At 53.7% G+C, this 19,520-nt stretch overlaps 1 protein-coding gene across 3 annotated transcripts in view; it reads left to right on the plus strand.

The window, feature by feature from the left end:
- The window catches only part of PPP2R2D (protein phosphatase 2 regulatory subunit Bdelta), a 49,622-nt gene extending 30,106 nt beyond the window's left edge, over positions 1–19,516 (plus strand). For all 3 annotated transcript variants that reach the window (XM_045439270.1, XM_045439272.1, XM_045439271.1), the window contains 7 exons: positions 3,147–3,312; positions 3,727–3,839; positions 6,959–7,136; positions 9,996–10,160; positions 12,097–12,266; positions 12,339–12,430; positions 17,883–19,516. In XM_045439270.1, the coding sequence (XP_045295226.1) occupies positions 3,147–3,312; positions 3,727–3,839; positions 6,959–7,136; positions 9,996–10,160; positions 12,097–12,266; positions 12,339–12,430; positions 17,883–18,162 (1,164 nt within the window). In that variant the 3' untranslated portion in view covers positions 18,163–19,516. The remainder of the gene's footprint in view (positions 1–3,146; positions 3,313–3,726; positions 3,840–6,958; positions 7,137–9,995; positions 10,161–12,096; positions 12,267–12,338; positions 12,431–17,882) is intronic.
- The last annotated feature ends 4 nt before the right edge of the window (positions 19,517–19,520 follow it).

The raw sequence follows: 19,520 nt of genomic DNA on the forward strand, positions 1-19,520 counted from the left end.
GGTGGGGGTGGGGACACAGAATCCGAAGCAGGCTCCAGGCTCCGAGCTGTCAGCATAGAGCCCGACATGGGGCTCGAACTCACAGACTCTGAGATCATGACCTGAGCAGATGTCAGACGCTTACCCAACTGAGCCAGATGCCCCTAAAAAAAAATTTTTTAATGTTTATTTTTGAGAGCGAGTGTGAGTGGGGGAGGAGCAGAGAGAAAGGGAGACACAGAATCAGAATCAGGCTCCAGGCTCTAAACTGTCTGCACAGAGCCCAACGTGGGTCTCAAACTCATGAACCGTGAGATCATGACCTGAGCCAAAGTTGGACGCTTACCCGACTGAGCCACCCCATGTGCCCCAATTAAAAAATTTTTTTTAATCTTATTTTTTCTGATTTGGAATGGTGAGAATTCTTGTGAATAATATTTATTGTCATTAGTCTTTGAAAATCTTCACAGATGATTTGGCAAGTTCTTAGTTTTGCATTCTTTCCCCAGAGGTAGATTAGGACACGGCACTCCTTAAGTAGAACTGTGTACCTGATCCTTTTCGGCAGAAGTAAAAGTGGTTGGTGGTGTTTATTACTTTTAGCAGAAGGATTATTTTTAGCAGATTGCTGAGCCATAGCTGTCCTCAATTTAAGAATTGACTTCAGCTCCTTAAGGTTGCCATTTTAATGATATCCTTATAGAAAACTTTCCTCATTTTTGTGGGTCATCATTGAAATCTAAAAACTGTCTAGCTTCAACTGTGAAATAGATTGTGGTAAAACTCAAGCATCTTGTTACAAAATACGTTAACGCTTTTGAGAACCTGTAGTATAAAGTGTTTAGTTAAGATGGATTAAATCATTATTAATAAAGTGCAGCAGCAGATTTATACAGCAAACAGGTGGTCAGAGTTGTTTAAGTTTGATAAACCCAACCAACTGCAACTCACTAATCCCTGGGCAATGTGTTTCCCCATCCTTTTCTCGATACTTTGGTTAACATAAAAAGAGCTTTCATATTCCATCTGCTTTTAAAATATTTTAGTGGTTGCTGTATATAACCCTCACTGTAGACTTGGATTTTTCCAGCGCTGTCCGTTAAACGGCCCAGCCGTTTCTGCAGAGCCGTGGAGCCCGGGGGCTGCAGGGACACAGCAGGGCCCTGCCCGATGGTGGGGGGGGGGGGGGGGGGGCATGAGTGTCAGGCTGAGCGATCAGGGAGATAGGGAGCCCTCCAGACATCCGGGGGTAGGGAGCACGGTTCGAAGTATTGATCTTGGAGCTTTTTCCCCTCTCAGCAGCAGAGCCCTGTTTCGGGAAGCCCGGTGTGGGAGTCTCCAGGGAGCAGAGCTTGGGGACATGGCTGTGCAGCCCTCGTCCTCAGAGCACAGCTTTGCACCTGACCGCGCGAACCGCTGTGTTTGCGTCGAGTCCGCTGATGCCAGCGCTCGGCACGTCTGCCAACAAGATAGGCCTCCCGCCACCTGCAGATCACAGCTCCCAGCGGCTCGGGCCGTCGGCCTGGGCTCTGGCTCTGCCCCCTCCCCCAGGCCCTCGCTCCTCTGTTCTGCCTCTCCCGGGACAGGACGGGGCATGGAGACCGCTCACTGCCCCTCGGGGTCTCAGCCTGTTGCGGGGGCGTCTGGTCGGGCAGTTACAGCAGGAAGACGGCCCGGCAGTGTCAGGAGCATCCATTCTGGTTCTTGCACACGGCGTCTGGGAAGGAGAGCAGCGCTTTGGTGCGGGCGCCTCATAGATTGGTTCAGATTCTGCCGTTTCTCGAAGTGGATTATGGTCCTGAGCCCCGGGACTGAGGACTCTACAGATTTTTCTTTCCTAAATAGTCCCATTTCATTTTTCTCGTCAGCAAGTTAGAAGCATCTGCTGGCAAATGCTGCTTTTCTCGTGGACATTAGCCCACCGAGCACAGCGCACGCGTGGAGGCCACCTGCTAGATCCCAGGGTCCGTGTGTGGCTTCTGGGAGTGTGCAGCAGTGGAGAGATCAAGGCAGCTTTGGGGGTGTTTCCTCATAATGCTTGATCTTAACTCAGAGATATAAAGAAATCTAGACTTTGTAAAGCTCCCTCTGTTTCATTTGGTTTCTCTGACACACTTCCTAAAGTGTTAAAAAATGTAAGACTAAAGATGCTGATTAGATGGCAAGAATTAAACAAAATTTTAAAATTAAAAAAAATTAAAACCATTATATTAATTACGTATTCTTACTGTTTTATAGAAAATGTCATTTGAGACATACAGAAGAGTTTAGGTATTAATATAAGTATATTATGAACCCACCACCCAGGTTTTACTCTTTCGTAAAAGAAAACCAAGCCCTTGGCAGGTGGGTGAGGCTCCCGTGTGCCCCTCCGTGCTGTCTTCCAGCTTCATCCCCAAGTCTTACCCTACTCTCCCTCGGCCTTCCCAGGGTTGGTTATGACTTTGAAGACGGCCTGGGGCGCCTGGGTGGCGCAGTCGGTTGAGCGTCCGACTTCAGCCAGGTCACGATCTCGTGGTCTGTGAGTTCGAGCCCCGCGTCGGGCTCTGGGCTGATGGCTCAGAGCCTGGAGCCTGTTTCCGATTCTGTGTCTCCCTCTCTCTCTGCCCCTCCCCCGTTCATGCTCTGTCTCTCTCTGTCCCAAAAATAAATAAACGTTGAAGACGGCCTGTATCTTTCCGAGCGTGTGTTTATACGTTTACTGCAACATGTAGAATTGTTTTATGTGTGTTAAAAATCCACATAACAGGCATCCTCTACCGGTGGTGGTCACCGCATAAGTGCCATTCGAAGGCCCTCTTCCCGGTGGGCACGAGTGCGGTCTGGGCCGGCTGCCCCAGGGCCCAGGGGGTGCATTCACCCGCTGTGGGCCCTCGGCCTCTCTCCAGAAGTGCACGCACGGCAGGGCCTGCTCATGTTTGCGGAACCCTGGCTCACGTGCACCTGGAGCGCGTGCCTAGGACAGAGACGGAAGGTCTGGGAAATCTCTGTTACTTGTTTTTTCCACGTAAATTAATTTGGAGTGTCATCTGTTTAATAATTTTTGACCCGGGATTTTGTTTAACTTTTTAAAAATGTGTGTGGTCATTTTATAGTCATATTGGTAGTACGGAGTTTTTCTTTGCACTGTGCTTTGTTCATTAAAACAGCCTCCTGTTTCCTTGCAGAATAAAAGCCGCCCTCACTCTAGGGGAGAATATAATGTTTACAGTACCTTTCAAAGTCATGAACCAGAGTTTGACTATTTGAAAAGTCTAGAAATTGAGGAAAAAATCAATAAAATTAGGTGGTTACCACAACAGAATGCTGCTCATTTTCTACTCTCTACAAATGGTAAGAGCTTTTTTGTTTTTGTAAGTGGTTATTTGATGTAGGATCTTATTTTTAATTTTCTGGGTATAGGTTCCTTTTTTACTTTAACCCATTCTAGAAAATGTTTCTGTTTAAACTTTGGGGAGAGGGTAAATTATTAGCTAGGCAGCAGGTGGTAGGCTGAGGACTTAAAGAACACAGAGGCGAGCACGCACACGCTCCCCATATGGCGCTGCCCTGCGGCACACACCCCCCTTCTTTGCTTACTGTGCCGACAGAACGTCCAGGATTCTCCGTCACCGGAAGCTAAGGTGCAGAGGCTCGTAGCTTAGAAATCCACATAGAACCACACAGTTTTCTGATGTAATACTCGACTGACAGTGGTGCGTGCTGAGGTTTTTCTTTTAATACGGAGACTGAGATTTTTATTTTCAGATAAAACTATTAAATTATGGAAAATAAGCGAGCGGGACAAAAGAGCAGAAGGTTACAACTTGAAAGATGAAGACGGACGGCTTCGAGACCCATTCCGAATTACGGCGCTGAGGGTACGCGCTGCGTCTCCTCACACTGCTCGGTTCTCTTGCTAGTTAATCGGGGACAGTGCGTGCGTCTGCATAGAGGAGACCGCTGAGCGGGGCCCCTGTGGGGTCCGCCTTTTCCGGCCCGTGGAGGCTGTCTGCGATCACAGTCGCCGCTATTTGTATGTGTTACGGTCGGGTTTCCTGTGCATCACGTGAGCAGGAAGTCACACGGCGCCTTCAGAAAGCACGATGACACTAAAGAGACTCAGGTCTAACTCCACAACAGATCTTTCTAAGCGTGTCGACCCCCTTCGCTGCAAAGGTCCTGAGTAGCGCGTAGGTCGTGGTGACGTCCCCGTGGGATTCGGAACGTTGCCCTGGGTGGAGCCGCGTGGGCTGCGGACGCTGGCTTTCACGGAGTTCCCTGGGTTAGCTGGGGCATGTTCTCAGGTTTCCGAATCATCACTTCTTTTTCTAACTGTGAGATTAAAAAAAATTCTTCCCTCCCTTTTTTGCTGACCCTGAGCCCAGTATGAAATGACCGTCACTTCTGGTACCTAGGTTTTTTGTTTTTTTTTTACTTTTTAACGTCTATGACGTTGAGTAAAACTAACTGAACAGGCTCTCAGGGTCTTGTAATTGGCCCCCCGGTGCACGCCCTGGCCGGTGCGTACAGGGAGACGGGATATGGCGAAGGCGGTGGGGCGTTAGTTCGGAGGCCTGTCCTAAAACCGCTGCTTGGTACACGGGAAAATTGTCGGTTGGCTGGTTTCTTTTCTAATGAGGTTTAAAAACTTTCCTGAATACTGTTCACCAAGTGAAGACCTACTTAGTGCATACGTTCCAGGTTAGTAGGAAGGTGTGACAGGGAAGGACACCGTCCCGCAGAGACCCTTCCCCGCACCACACCCCACCGCAGTGACGCTGGGCACGCACAGCATGCTGGGATGGCGGGCACACGGGTCAGAGCCACAGCTCGGCAGCGGAGGCAGCGGCGCTCCCCGTGGTTCAGGAAACAGCAGCGTGCGGCTGAGTAGCATTGCCCAGGAGGAGAGCGGGCTGGGTCAGCCTCTTCCAAGGCTCTCGGGTCCCAAGTGTTGCCGTGTGTCCAGGGGCTGATTCCGAGAAGCGACGTAATATACTCGGGTGGGGTTTATAAAACTGATTTGAACCGAGATGTGTCGATCTGAACATTGGTGATTTCTGCTGCCCCGGTTACCGCTTTCACGTCCGCGTGGCAGCGAGAAACCACTCGGAGTGACGGTGGCACTGGTGTCAGCTGCCAACACCTGAAGCGCCTCTAAGTGGGATGGGCTGGAGAAGGCATTGGGCGCCCTGCTCTGGCCTCCTGTCGGTCCCCGGCCGCCCTCACGGCCTCCCGCCCGCCCGCCCGCCGGCTGGCACATTCTCCCCGCTGCTGGAAACCTGCTTCCCCCTGAGCGCACCACACGCTCACGTGCCTCGACCGTAAAAACCATAGGTCTTATTTGGGTAAATAAAAACCAGTGCTGGTTTTATTCAGAGGCTCTTTTATGTGTTTAGCCCAAATAAAATTGGTCTAATTGGTGGCCAGAGTGCGATTTCATCAGAAACTGCTTTTGTTAATCCCAGTGGGGTTTAAGACATCACAGGCTGTAAATAGACTGGTCTTTGTGAGTTTAAGCCCATATTTGATTTCTTAACTGCCTCTCTAAAAGCTAAAAATAGAGTATTTGTCTAAACTTAGCTGAGTGGGAGTCAAATGCTGCTTTTTTTTTTTTAACGCTTATTCATTTTTGATAGAGCATGAGTGGGGGAAGGCGGGGGTACACAGAATTGAAAGCAGGCTCCAGGCTCTGAGCTGTCATCACAGAGCCCGACACGGGGCTCGAACTCATGGGCTGTGAGATCATGGCCTGAGCTGAAGTTGGATGCTTAACTGACAGAGCCACCCAGGCACCCCAAATACTGCTCTATTTAAATTTTGTTTTCCTCTTAAATTATTTTAGCGCCAAAAAAGGAATTTAATTAGGAGGAAGAGGCTTTCAGGCCTGGCATTAAAGTTGCCACGTGTCTTGATCAGTTAAAAGACTCGTTGAGGGCTGTGCCCACCCTCCCTGTGCCCCGCAGGGCAGAGAGGCCAGCGTGTGGTCGGCACCTGTCTGCCTGAGGTGCAGGAAGCGGTGTTGAATGTTTCTCCAGGCAGTTTGCAGACTTTTGGTCAGAGAAGACGAAACGAGAGGTGCTCCCTTTGGCTTTTAATTAGAAAAATAACGAGTTACTACTGTTCATTTTTTATTGTGATTTTAAAGCTTCTGCCTTCTTTTCCATTGGATGTCAGTGATGTTGGGACTTTTTTCTTTTTCTCACGCGTGGACACGATGACGCACAATGGCTCCCCTGCCGCTCGCGTGGGCATGTGTGTGTTTGGGCCGGCCCCGTCCCTCCCGCTTTGCCTGGCTGACTCCACGTCTCCATGGTGGCATAGGTGTCCTGTCCTCTGACCACAGCGCACAGCACAGAGATGGGGTTTTTGTGCCCCCTTTTTAAAAGTTTCTTGTTGAAGCATAATCTGTGTACCAAAAACTGCCTCTGCCGTATAAGTGCACGGCTCCATGGGTATTTCCAGGCTGACTTGCCCGCGGAGCCAGCAGCAGATCAGGCATGGTACCTCAGCTCCCTGGGGGGCCCCCGTGCGCTCTCCTGTCCCCGCACCCCCTCCGAGGTGCGTGGCATTTGCACCGAGCAGACCAGCTGTGTAGTGTCCCTTTTAAAGGCAGTGGCTGCGAGGGAGAGAGAGGGATGGGGGTTCTTGACGGAGTCTCCCGTGGAGACTCTGCTGTCCTTGTGGCTGCGGGGACACACGGGAAGGAGAAGCCAAGCATTAGGCATCGGTGCGCTGGAAGCACTTTGTTAGGTGCCAGTTCAGTGTGCCATTCGACGAACGTAACCGGCCCTGGCGGTGGCCGCAGAGAGGGACAGGACCCCATTTGTAGCCTGTTTTCGTAGCTCTGGTAATTGCTTATTTGGGGTATTGTCTGTACGAAACCGTTAGCTCACTGTGAACTCGGATTTGTTCCTTTTTGTTTTCTGCTGTCTTGAAGTGTTGTAATTTTATGCTGCAGTGATCTTTGTTTTGAATTCCTGTCTCCTTCCGTTTTTAGGTTCCAATATTGAAGCCCATGGATCTTATGGTAGAAGCAAGTCCACGACGAATTTTTGCCAATGCTCATACATACCATATAAATTCCATTTCAGTAAATAGTGATCATGAAACGTATCTTTCTGCAGATGACCTGAGAATTAATCTATGGCATTTAGAAATCACAGATAGGAGCTTCAGTATCCTTCGTCAGATGGCGGTTTCGGCATTTTTTCACGTTTGTCCCTCAGAGACGTGGTTCTCCGTGCACATCTCTTCCTGCGTCTGAGTCTCGTCTTCTACACGCTTGCTGCACGGTGGCCCGTGGTGGAGGTTCCCTGGGATTTGGAGCATCCCTAAAAATGGAAACTACTTTCTGCCTTTGGGGAGGGTTCTCTATGTAATGAGAATGACCAAGTCTGTTGCCCCGGGTTAAGGAGAGGCTGTTTTAAATAGCATCTGTTGGAGGCTCTGTTGCCCGCCCGCCCCCCCACCCCCAATCTGCTAGTAGATAATAGACTGGAAAACACTGGCTGTGGTTCGAGTGATGTTTAATCATCCAACCCAAGAAGTGACACGTAAGAATTGTGTCTTAAAAGATTCGTTTAAGGAGTATTCAAAAGAGTGGTGCAGTGGCACTGTTACGAAGGTGAAAGTCTGCCAGTTATTGGTTAGGCAAGTTCTTGATTTCTCCAGAAGTGAGAGTCCTGTCACATGTGCACGTCAGGGGGCTTCAGTCAGGATTTCCCACGTTCTGGAGCGATGTCGGGCTGGCCGGAGCGGGACGGGCGTCTGCAGGGTCGCCTGGGCTACATGTGACGCCTCCACTCAGGACAGTCCACGAAATCAAGCGTATATACCTTTCAGATTCAAGCATGTCACACGTGATTTTTATTATCTGTTGTCCTTTTACTTGATTCGGTTATTTCCTGACCGTGGTGACTCGTTTCCCGAAGAGCGTGCGGGCCTGGCCGCGGGAGGAGGCCCGCCTGAGCGAGGGGCCGCTGTGGCCGCCGCACTTTCTGTGTCTCTTCCTCTGCAACCTTGCGAAACGTCCCAGCTTAGGAGGCTCATGCCCGTGGTCCCTGCCTTCTCTCTATTCTCCCTAAATTGTTCTCTTTTAAATCAGCGTTTCTCCCATTAGTACACGACTGTTTGGAACAAACTTCCAATAAGCGGAGAAGTTCTTCCCCCTCCGTCGTTCCAGACAGCCAGGGTAGGTGGCGGTGTGCACGCCTGCAGCCTTTTCCCGGCAGCGCACGGACGCGTGTGTTCGGAAGCGCTGGGCTCATCCTCTGCTTGGTGGTAGTGACCGTGACGTTCCAAGCGCTCGGGAATGTCAGCGGCCGAGTTCAGCTCTGGGACCTTAAGTAGCATCGAGTCCCTCAGGCCGTCCAGGCCTTTCTCCTCCTCCGGAAACCTGCACTCCTGGGGGGCCGCCCGGGGCTTTGTAAAACCCCAAAGCCAGTGGGCACGGAGCCGCGTGCACGGGGCCTGGTGCACAACAGTGAGCCTCTGCCGTCAGCCTCATTTTTTCCACCGCATTCTGACCGCCTTTTTCGTATCCGTGAGACTCCGGGTGTGTAACTGCAGGGTTTGGAGCTCTTGAAGGTTTGCGGCTCCGCGCCGTGCTCTGTGTGCCCCTCGAGCCCGAGCACTGGCGCTGGGGCGCAGGCCGTGTGCGGTACCCCTTCCGTGCGGGCTTTGGGACGGGCGCCCCCGCCCCCTCGGCGTGCTTGTTTTCGGCAGAGCATTGGATCTTGTGAAAAGTAACTTTTCACGTTAGCGAAACCAAACAGAGCATTTTTAATTTCCTCGATTATAGGTGAGTTAAAGTATTTGCTGTTGATTTACCGTCCATTGGTGTGCAGTTTTTTTGGTGCCCCTTGTCATTTTCCTCCTGTCGGAAGCTCCTGTTTTCCCTTCACGATTGGCGAGCGCTCTCAATTCATAAACGATTTGTGTACGCACTCACAGTTTTCGTTGCCTTTATAAAACTTTGTCTCCCCATCGTGTTCCGAACGCCCTTCCTCGTGACCTAGATTTTGAGACACATACGCTTTGACATACTTTTTTGCATCTGTTAACACTATCTTATTTTTCCTAACATGATTACTTTAAAAATACCTTTGATCCATTCACACGAGACCTCCGGCAGCGAATTGCGCTCTTTCCAGACACTCAGCCCCTGCCCTGTGCCCTTGGACCTGTGCGCCCGTCCGCTCGCCGACGGCCAGCCCTCCTCTCACCCTGGTCGGCGTTGCGGATCACACCCTGCGCGTGAGGGGAGCGCGGCTCGCTCTGTTCGGGTGCCTCCCCACCTGCCTGGGCGGTTTCCTCACGGACTGGCACGGACTCCGGTTCCTTGAACTTACCGGGAACTCTGCCCTGGCGCTCGGCGCCGGGGTGCCCTGTGAGCTTCCCTGGACTCCCAGCAGCCCCTGCGCGTGGCCTGAGTCCCCACCCTACATAGCAGTGCACAGGGTCGGCTGCAGGGCTGCAGTCCCTCCAGGATCGCTGCCCACACTGGGTGCTGTCCAGTGACACGCTGTGGCGTCACCTAGTTGTCAGTGGAAGGGTTCATCTGGCCCCCGTCGTTCCATCCCGGCCCGTAGCCAGATTCCACTCTCCTCTTGTGTTTTTCAGTTAAGTGATTTCCGTATTTGGCAAGCTATGCTGTTCTAACTACTTAGAACGAGCTCTTGATGGCAGAAGAAAAGATTCCTAGAAAAGCAGAATCTTGGAATTTGGCGGGTCTCGTGTGTGTGTGACGTATGGATGGAAGTATGGGATTTTCGCACGGGTCTTACACCATCAAGCACCTATGATCTTGCCGTGAATGTCTTGTGGAACGTTAGTGGCAGCAGTGGCCCGGGCCTGCTGAGCCGCGGCGCTTAGGTGACACAGGCCCTCTTCCCGGCGTGTTCCCCTGCACGCCGTCTGTGTGGTCACCTCCTTTACGTGTCCACTCTAAACGCTCACGGTGGGTTTTTCCCGCCTGCCGTTCGCGTGGACGTGGTCGAAGCTGCCGAGCACCTGCCTTAACCGTGTGCCTCCAGACATCGTGGACATCAAGCCCTTAAACATGGAGGAGCTGACGGAGGTGATCACCGCGGCCGAGTTCCACCCGCACCAGTGCAACGTGTTTGTCTACAGCAGCAGCAAAGGGACCATCAGGCTGTGCGACATGCGCTCCTCAGCCCTGTGCGACAGACACTCTAAGTGTAAGTGCCTGGAGGGCTCAGCTTGCCTTGTTTACATCCGCCCATTCTCCAGGCGCAAGACTGTCTCCAGAGACTTAGGGTTCCTTCCATTCCGCTCCCACCCGCGCAGGCGTAGGACCTGCTGTCGATCACCAGTCCCGGGGGGCTCTCGCGTGGGCCGTTGCTGGCGCCACGTGGACGGTGAGGGCAGGGTCCCGTAGACTTTCCATCAGATGTCCCTCAGAGGGGCGGCCCGTAGTGGTGCTCCCGTCACAGTCTCAGGGCTGCGTCTGAGGGCTCCCGGGCCGGGGCCGGCTGAGAACCGTGTGTTGCCTCCACCTCCATGCACTAGGACCTCGTGCGGCTGCTAGAGCACATTTCACTCGTGGTCGTTCTCAGCTGTCGCGATGGGCTCTGTTCCCAAGTGAGCTTTGCTGCCCTGGAAGGCACTTCCCTCAGGTGACACTCTAGCACTTTAATCCGCTGAGCCTTGAAGTTTCTTCTAGGTGAGGAGAGTTTTATCTTGTTTTCAGTTTTAGCCACAAAGAGTAGGCCCGGCTTTATAGAAAAGCAGAAGCGTGTATGTGTCCTCCCTTGTGTCCCATGGTGGGGACTGGACTGCACAGCAGGCTTTGCCGGCACGTCCCCGGAGCCCGCGAGGGTGCCTCGATTCCCGTGTCCTGGGACGCGCTCTCCTTCGGGGGAGTCCGTCCATTGACCGTTCTGTTTGCGGTGGCTCCCCTGCCGAGCACGGCCACACGGCAGCGCCTCACGTCAGATGTGTTTGCCGACTGGCTCACGGGAACCTTTTTGCCTTATTCTCGTTTTTCTGAGGCTAAAGTGAGTTTTCAAGAATTCTGTCCTCTTTATAGGAGTCCTGCAGTGAAGAGTCAGCTTCGTATGATGTTGACCTGTGTCTCTCTCAAGATTAATAGTCTTTTTTTCTTTTTTTAGTTTATTTAAGTGATCTCTAGACCTAATGTGGGACTTGAACTCATAACCCCAAGATCAAGAGTCGCACACTGTTACCGACTGAGCCAGCCAGGCGCCCCTCACCATGATATTCTTGAAGAGACCATTTTGCAAAGATGCCAGGAGTAGTTCTTGTCGGCAGTTTCTTTGAGGAAACACTCGGCATTGCCAGTAGCTAGCTTGCTTAAAATTCATTCCACGTGCAGAGCCAAGAAACATACAGGTTCCCATGTTTAAAAAGAAACAAAAGGCTAAAGCGGCTTAAAGTGAAGTCCAGAGACCCTCACTCGAAGCTTCCTGAGCCGAGGGTGTGATGGCACCCTAGGGAACTGGGGGGCTCACGGAGCCTCTGGGGCCGCTGTGGCAGCGCAGGTAGGGGGCTGTTGAGTTTCTGCTGAAACCGCAAAACCTGTAGGAGAAAGGAATGTCTGCCGAGGAAGCATCTGGAATCTTTCTGAAAGTAATTGGGTCTTGTTAATGGAACTTGGCTCCCAGACAGCAGAGACCGACACGGGCTTTGGCGGGTGGGACCATCCGGAGGTTACAGTCTGGACCCAGTGTGCCCAGGCGGCGCCACCTCTGTCTTCCTGTGACACGGGACAGGGCTGCTGGGGCACCCGGGTGTCTGTGGTCGCGACCTGTGGTTAGCATGGCGGTTCTTGACCGCAGCCCACGCCGGCATGTCGGGGGCGGATTCCCCAGGCCGCAGCCCTGGGCCTCAGCCGTGGGCGTGCTGCTCCCGGGTCTGGGCGGGATCGGGGGGTTTCTGATGCTGTCCCCTGTCAGTGACTGGCCCCGGGCCACCTCCTCGAAGTCTCTGAAGCGCAGAAGGTGAAGGCCAGAAAACTCACAGACTGGAAAGGTCAGGAGCTTGAGTGGCATGCGGGCTGTGCCCCCCTCTGGGGTCCCCGGGAAGGGCCTGGAGCCCGGAGCATGGTTCGTCCTCCGGCTTTTAAACAGAAGCCGAACACGTTGTGTTTTCCAGTTTTTGAAGAACCCGAAGATCCCAGCAGCAGGTCCTTCTTCTCCGAAATCATCTCCTCCATCTCCGACGTGAGGTTCAGTCACAGCGGCCGGTACATGATGACCCGAGACTACCTGTCGGTGAAGGTGTGGGACCTCAACATGGAGAGCCGGCCCGTCGAGACCCACCAGGTGAGACCGCCGCACCGGGACGGCGCCACGTCTGCCCGCGGCGCCGTCTAACCTTCCTGTGGTTTCGTTAAGGTGCACGAGTACCTGCGCAGCAAGCTGTGCTCTCTGTACGAGAACGACTGCATCTTCGACAAGTTCGAGTGCTGCTGGGGCGGCTCAGACAGGTGAGGCCGCGGGCAGGCCCGCACTGGAGGCAGGGGGCTTCGGGGGGGGGTGGGGGGGAGCCAGGGGTGGGGGCGCCGGTTGTGCCGAGCCGTGCTTTGAGGGCTGGTTTTCAGGCTCTCGACAGTTTGTTTTTATTTAATGTTTTGTTCTGAGAGCGAGCGAGCGCGAGTACACGCACACACGGGGGAGGGGCAGAGAGAGAGAGTCCCAGGCAGCCTCCGCACTGTCGGCACAGAGCCCGACGCGGGGCTCGATCCCACAAACCCTGAGATCATGATCTGAACCGAAAGCCGGAGTCGGACGCTTACTGGACCGAGCCTTCCAGCCCCAGCCCGCTGCCCCCACCAGACGGGTTCCGTGGAGGGAAGGTGCTCAGGAGCAAGTTCTCCCCATGCTCGTGGTGCTTACAGTACCTGTGGTACTGAGGTTCCTTTGGGCTGTTTTTGCAATGCTTTTTTTTTTTTTTTTTTTTTTAATTTTTTTTTCCAACGTTTTTATTTATTTTTGGGACAGAGAGAGACAGAGCATGAACGGGGGAGGGGCAGAGAGAGAGAGGGAGACACAGAATCGGAAACAGGCTCCAGGCTCCGAGCCATCAGCCCAGAGCCCGACGCGGGGCTCGAACTCACGGACCGTGAGATCGTGACCTGGCTGAAGTCGGACGCTTAACCGACTGCGCCACCCAGGCGCCCCTGCAATGCTTTTAAAGTAACGTGTCATGTCCTGCCGCCGAGAGGACTGTGACGGAAGGGACGGGGGCGGTGGTTTCCCCCTGAGCATGTGACCGGCCGCATTCCAGTGGCCTTTCCTGCAGGAGAGGAGCGGGGAGCGCCCTCCCGGCTCACTGGTGGCGGTGCTCCGGCGGCAGGGCCTGGTGGAGTTCTGGTAGTGGTAGTTCTGGTGCCTCGGGAATGTGTCTTGTGCCCGTTCGTCAGAGAGGACGACGCCAGTAATGCCGAGGATCATGTCACTGCTGTCAAACGACACGTTGCGTTTGTGGTGCTGGGAAGGGGCGGTCCCACGTGACCGAAGGAAACTGCACAGCAGCCAGGATGAAGCGGGGGTTGGAAGTAGAAGGTCAAGGGAACCCTGGGTGCCGGGCTGGCCCGCGGGCATCCGGTCCCAGGACCCAGGTCTTCACAGCTGAGGTCTGGTGCAGTTACAGCCTGGGGCCCACGCACAGTGCACAGTGATGGGGAGACCCTCGAGGGTTCTGGACAAGGCATCATCCATCTACATTCAGAGTCCCAAGGGACATCTGAGACTTTGAGCATAAAAGTTCCCTGAGATTTGTAACCATCAGCCTGTCCCCCCTCACGGGATGTGGAGTATGTAGACTGGCGGCCTGATCTGGAAAAGCTACTGAGGGCCTGGGTGCTACGTAGCAGGCTGGGCTCTGGGCATCAGGAGGAACAGACATTTTCGGGCCTAGGCTTTTACCCGATTTACGTGCCGACCCGCCACCTCTTGGTGTTTTCTGGATGCTCCTGGAGACACGAGTCCCCCAGGGCAGACTCCGGGCTCCAGACCCCTGGCCTTGCAGGGTAGCGTGAGCTCCGTGCGGGCACCGGTTTTCCAAGGCTCCCGCGCTGCACAGGAGTGACACAAGGGGCCCGGGCTGGGCCGCACAAGCAGCGGGGTTGGTGTCCCATCCAGCGTGACTGGGCTTCTCAGAAAATGGTGAGCCCGCCTGCCTGTGGACGCTGCGGAGCCCAGACTTGGGGCCCAGGGAGAGAGCACTCAAGAATCACATTCTTGGCACAGCCACGAAGACGCGGAGGGGCACCCCGCACCCATGGCGGATTGCCTCTCCCGGTACACCCAGGGCTCGAGATTTCCCCAGATGTATAGGTAAAAACTGCCAAATACGTGAAGGAAAGCTACTGTGAACAAGTCCGAAACAGCAGCAAAACTAAACCTCTGCGGATTCAGATACTGGAACTGTAAGCTGCAGAGCATAAGGTAAGAGGGCTGAAAATGTTTTCAGACTGAAGGAAGGAACCAAAACCTGAGCAGGGAACCATGAGCAAAACCACTAGAAATGACCCGAGGGATTTATAAACGGAGCAAAGAGAACTTCTGGAAAGGAACTACTCAGTGGTTGAAAATGACCATGGGTTCAGTAGGAGATCCCGGGCAGTTAGAGAACAGGAGAAGCCGTTGTCTGGGGCCCAGCACGGAGCTCCAGGAGTAGGATCTGCAGAAGGGCACGAGCATGGAGGCTGGGGCAGGGGCACCCGCTGAAACACGTGTTAGAGGCGTGCCCGGGAGTAGAGAACTATGGAGAAGTGATGTCCGATGCGATGATGGCCAGGAACTTCCTGTAACAGACGAAGACTTGAGGAACAGGTTCAGGAAGCACAGAATTCCATGTCTGTGTCCTATGAAATCCCAGGGCACCGCAGGCAGAGAGAGGTTAAAAGCAGCCATGGGGAAAAAAAGACGCGCTACCTGGAGAAGGGACAGTCAGGCTGGGAGCGGCCTTCTCAGCACAGCAGGTACACGGGATGGTGTGACGCAGCGTGTTGTCCTTCCTTGTGACCGCTGCCACTGCCCGCCGAGATAAATGATCGGTCGCTCAGAACAGTGTGCAGTAAAGCGCATTCAGATGGGGGATGGTTCACCCTGACCAGAAGCTTACAGGATAGATCTCAGGGGTGTACTTCCAGGAAAGGACGTGACCCCAGAAGGCGGCTCTGAGAGCTCAGGCAGGCGCACGGCCACCACCAGCCCTGGCCCTGTGAGCGAAGCTGAGGAATATTGACTCTGAGCTCTGCTGATGTAAGCTGGTTGTCTGTGTTGTGGGGACAGGTTACAGCTGTCCCTCAGCCATCTAGTACACGAGCTGGGAGTGACTGAGAGACGGGGCCAGAGCTGTGAAGGAGCAGCACCCACATGGAAGAGACCGAAGGACTTCTTGTACAAGCCCCAGCCCCAGACAGTGAAGAAAAACTTAGGGAACTTCACCCACTTTAACGTCGTAAACTTGTTTTATATCAAAATGCGACAGTGAAAACCCACGAAAGCAGATATGACCAGCCAAGAGCGGAGTGTCCAGAATCAGTGAAAGAATTGGAGAGTGACAGCTCACAAGCGGGAACTAACAGAAACGGAAAGAAGACGAGAGCGCTGGGTCTCAGTAGTCGGCACGTTAAAGGGACAAGGACACCTTCTCACAGCCTTTACAACGGTGGGCTGAGGGCGGAGCCCGATGGCCTTGACCGTGGCCCTCCTTTTGAGACTGGCAGCGGCCCACATGGGTCAGGCACCTGGTGCGTGTGCAGGCAAGAAACATGCTCAGAAACCGGAGCTAGCAAACCCCTGAGGGGCCCCCGTGTTCGCCATCAGGTGAGCGGACAGGAACACTGTTGTCTGTCCGTAACGTTTGCCACTAAAAACGAGTGAAAATCGATGAATTAAAACTACACATATCACATGGGTGCTCTCACAAGGATAGTAAGCAAAGAAAGCATACTGTGGAAGAATACGTATGATTTGATGATTTCCGTGTTCTCTAGAACACGCAAGAAGGTATCGATTTTAAGAATACATAACTACTCCAAACGGAAACACGTACAGGAATGCTACTCCTCTTCTGTAACGGTTCCCAGCAGGGGCTCCGGGTGGGAGATCTGTCTTTCTAGAGAGGTACACAGTGGGATTTGACCACGTTAGCAGTGGCTTATGGGTAGAAGGATAGTCGTGTTTTTCTTTATGCCTTTTGGTATATCGGGAATACTGAAAACTGCCTTCAAATTACCGGTTCCCAGGAATATTCAGAGGCTTCCCAGTAAGGTTTACCTGTTCTCCCGCCCTTGCAGAGCTCCCCTGCCTTCTGGCAGGAAGCGTCTCCTGTGGGATGGTGTGACGTTCGGGGGGCACCCGCACCCTGCCTGAGACCATGCTGTCCCGTGACACCTCTTGGCTGTGCTCAGGTTGTCTGGCAAAAATGGACATAGCCACTTACCCCTGAGTCCACTTGGCCACCTGGGGAACAGGAGGACATCTGTCCAGGTGCTCAGGAGGGTTGTCACTCACATGGTCTGGGTAGTGGGCACACCCACCTCCCCTGCAGGCTTGTGGGTCAGACATTTTAAAGAAATACCGAATCTGTATCAGAGTTGGTCTGCTTTCATTTCTGCCGCACGCCAGTTCTCATCAGTGTCGAGGACAAAACCGCATCCTCCTGAAGAGCTCTTCCCGGTCTCTGTTCCAAGGAATCGTGGCAGACACGCTTGACTTTGAGCAGCGTGGACGGAAGGGCCGCGTCGGCACACTCCCTGCCCAGCCTTCCTTGGACGTGGTCTTGGACACGAGGCTGACCTGGGGAGCGCCCTGGTCTGAGCGGCGCTGGGCCTCTCCCGAGCGCCGCGTGCTCCTGGGCTTAGACCGCACAGGCTGAGTACGGGTAGTGGAAGGAGTCCTTCTCTGGCCGTCCTGTTTTCCGGGTGCGGCTTTAGATGAGGTGAGGCAGACACTGAGGGATTTGCCTGTGTCGGGGTCAGCCGCTAGCCGTGCCCGAGCCGGGAGACCGGCGGGGTCCTCGGAAGAGACTGGGGAGCCACGGGGACCGGGCCGGGTCTGCGGGATCCGCAGGGCGAGGTCTGAACACCCTCCTCATCTGGAGCAGGGCTCGTTCTAAAGCCACGGGCGAAATCCTGGCAACGCTTGTCAGCCATTTTTCTCAGTTTTGTTAAAAAACAGACCAGCAGTTTCTACCAGTATAGCAGGAACATTTTTGACTTCAGAGACCATGGAGGCCTTAGGTATTAATCCCGGAGAGAGAAGAATGTGGGCAGAGCCGCAGCATCTGAGATTCACCCCGAGGTCTTCCCCTTTGTACGCCTGTCGCTTCGCGTGAACGAGCTTCTTGGCATTAAATGAATTAAAAAGTATTCTTTGATGAGGTGTGTGTGCAGGGACACTGACGGGTCTAGTGTCTACTGAACACAAGTCAGTTTTGTATCACTGACAAAGTGCAAATGTTTGAGACTTGAAAATACCCCGTTGTCCGTGGCTGGGACAGGTGGCCGTGTCGGGTCTTTTTTCTTTTTCTCTTCTTAAAAACGCAGTAATGTGGGGTGCCTGGCTGGCTCGGCCGGAGGAGCATGAGACCCTTGATCTGAGAGTCGTGAATTCAAACCCCACTCCGGGTGAGGAGCTCACTTCAAACAGAACACATCAATGTAATCAAGTGTGGCTGTTCCTTTTCTATTCTGTAATATTTCTTTTCACGGACATGATTACGTACGTGAAGTTCAGTAGGCGATTTTCACTGTTTTTCTCTGCCAACCGCTATTTTCACGTCTTGCTTCTGAAACGATCTTGTCAGGTAGGGGAGGGGTGAGGGCAGGTGACCCTCGCCGGGCGCCCAGGGCGCTGGGCCCCCACGTGTGGTAAGGTATCTGCGCCTCGTGCCTGACCAGCACTACTCTCTCTCGTTGTGCACAGCGCCATCATGACTGGTTCCTACAACAACTTCTTCCGAATGTTCGATCGAAATACACGGAGGGATGTCACACTGGAAGCTTCCAGGGAGAACAGCAAGCCCCGAGCCAGCTTAAAGCCTCGGAAAGTGTGTACAGGCGGGAAGAGAAAGAAGGACGAGATCAGTGTGGACAGTCTGGACTTCAACAAGAAGATTCTGCACACGGCCTGGCACCCAGCGGAGAACATCATCGCCGTGGCCGCTACCAACAACCTGTACATCTTCCAGGACAAGGTCAACTAGGGAGGCCGGCGCGGGGACTGAGCCCGGCCATCGCCCCAGAGGAGGGACGCCGTCGTCCTCTCCGCGAGGAGCAGTGTGGGCCCCGCTCCCCTCGCAGGCTGGAGGGGCTGCCCGCCTGCGGGGCAAGCCGTGGGCGCCACTCACGCCCGAAACCTACCCGGCGCCGCATCGGCGGGCCGTGCTCGATAAAGGCCATTACAATAAATGTATTTATTTAAGTCTGAGCCTTCCTTTCCAGTTTATAGACCAAAAAGTTAACACCGGGAGAAAAGTCTCTCCATGAGCCCCCCTCCCCCGCCCCCCTCCCTTCACTCTTGGGGACCGCTCCGCACCCGCGGTCCCCTGAGGCCTGGTGGCCCGGCCACGGGCTGGATTTGGCGAGCAGGCTCCGGCCACTCTCCTCACCCACGCACCTGTGTCTGCCGCCACACCTTCCGGTGTGGCCAGTGAATAAAAGTGACACATTCTGAGAAGTGTTTTTAAGTCTAAGACAAGTATCGGCTTTTTACTTGCTTTCATTGCATACAACGGAATTACGCAGAATTACGCTTTGGAACGGTTTCGAACCCTCGTCCTTCACTGGCAGGACGGTGGCACGTGCAGTACCTCAAATTCGGACCCTGCCCGGCCCCGAACTTGCGTTGGTTTTCTTTCGTTTCTGTAGAAGTCGGCCAGGTGACGCGCCAGGTAAGCCTGGGGGAGCCCCTCAGAAAGGATTCGAGGACAGACCGGTGCTGCCGTGCCCGCGACACCGGTGTCCAGTGAGCCGCCCCGCGCACGCCGGGGAATGTGACGAGTCCCGGGGGCGGTCCCTTTAGAAAGCGCCGAAACCCTATGCATGCGGAGTCTCGTGGTGCGTTTCGAGCCAGCAGAACCAACAGTTTTAATTCCCACGTGCTGCCACCGCTACCTGGCTGTATTTTAAAAATAGGATCTTTGGTGCCAGAAATCAGGATTTCCCAGGACGGAAACTACAGAGGGGGGATTGGAGCGTACTGGGATTTCACACACGGGCCCAAACCGCAGCGTCCTCTGTGCACCGGGGCGCCGGGTGCACACGCCGCTGTTGAGGGCGTGAGAGTGAATGTCTTGTTAATGAACGTTCTGTTCGTTATCCTGATTTAACGTAACAGCTCCACTTTAGTTCCCATTCGGTTGGAAGTGGAGAGTTTAAAACAATTCTTACTTGTACATGCGTCATGGCACAAGTTCCAGACCTGAGACCCAGAGCAGAGTTCTCCAAGTGTTCGTCCGCTGCGGTCCTTCGCAAAAAAAAGCAGTTCTAACAGAATTGTATATATTTGTTCAACTATTTTGACCAAAAAGTTTAATAAATTTTAAATGTTTAACTGGATTTG

This window comes from Leopardus geoffroyi, chromosome D2 (assembly GCF_018350155.1).
Source record: "Leopardus geoffroyi isolate Oge1 chromosome D2, O.geoffroyi_Oge1_pat1.0, whole genome shotgun sequence".
In the NCBI taxonomy this organism is placed as follows: domain Eukaryota; kingdom Metazoa; phylum Chordata; class Mammalia; order Carnivora; family Felidae; genus Leopardus; species Leopardus geoffroyi.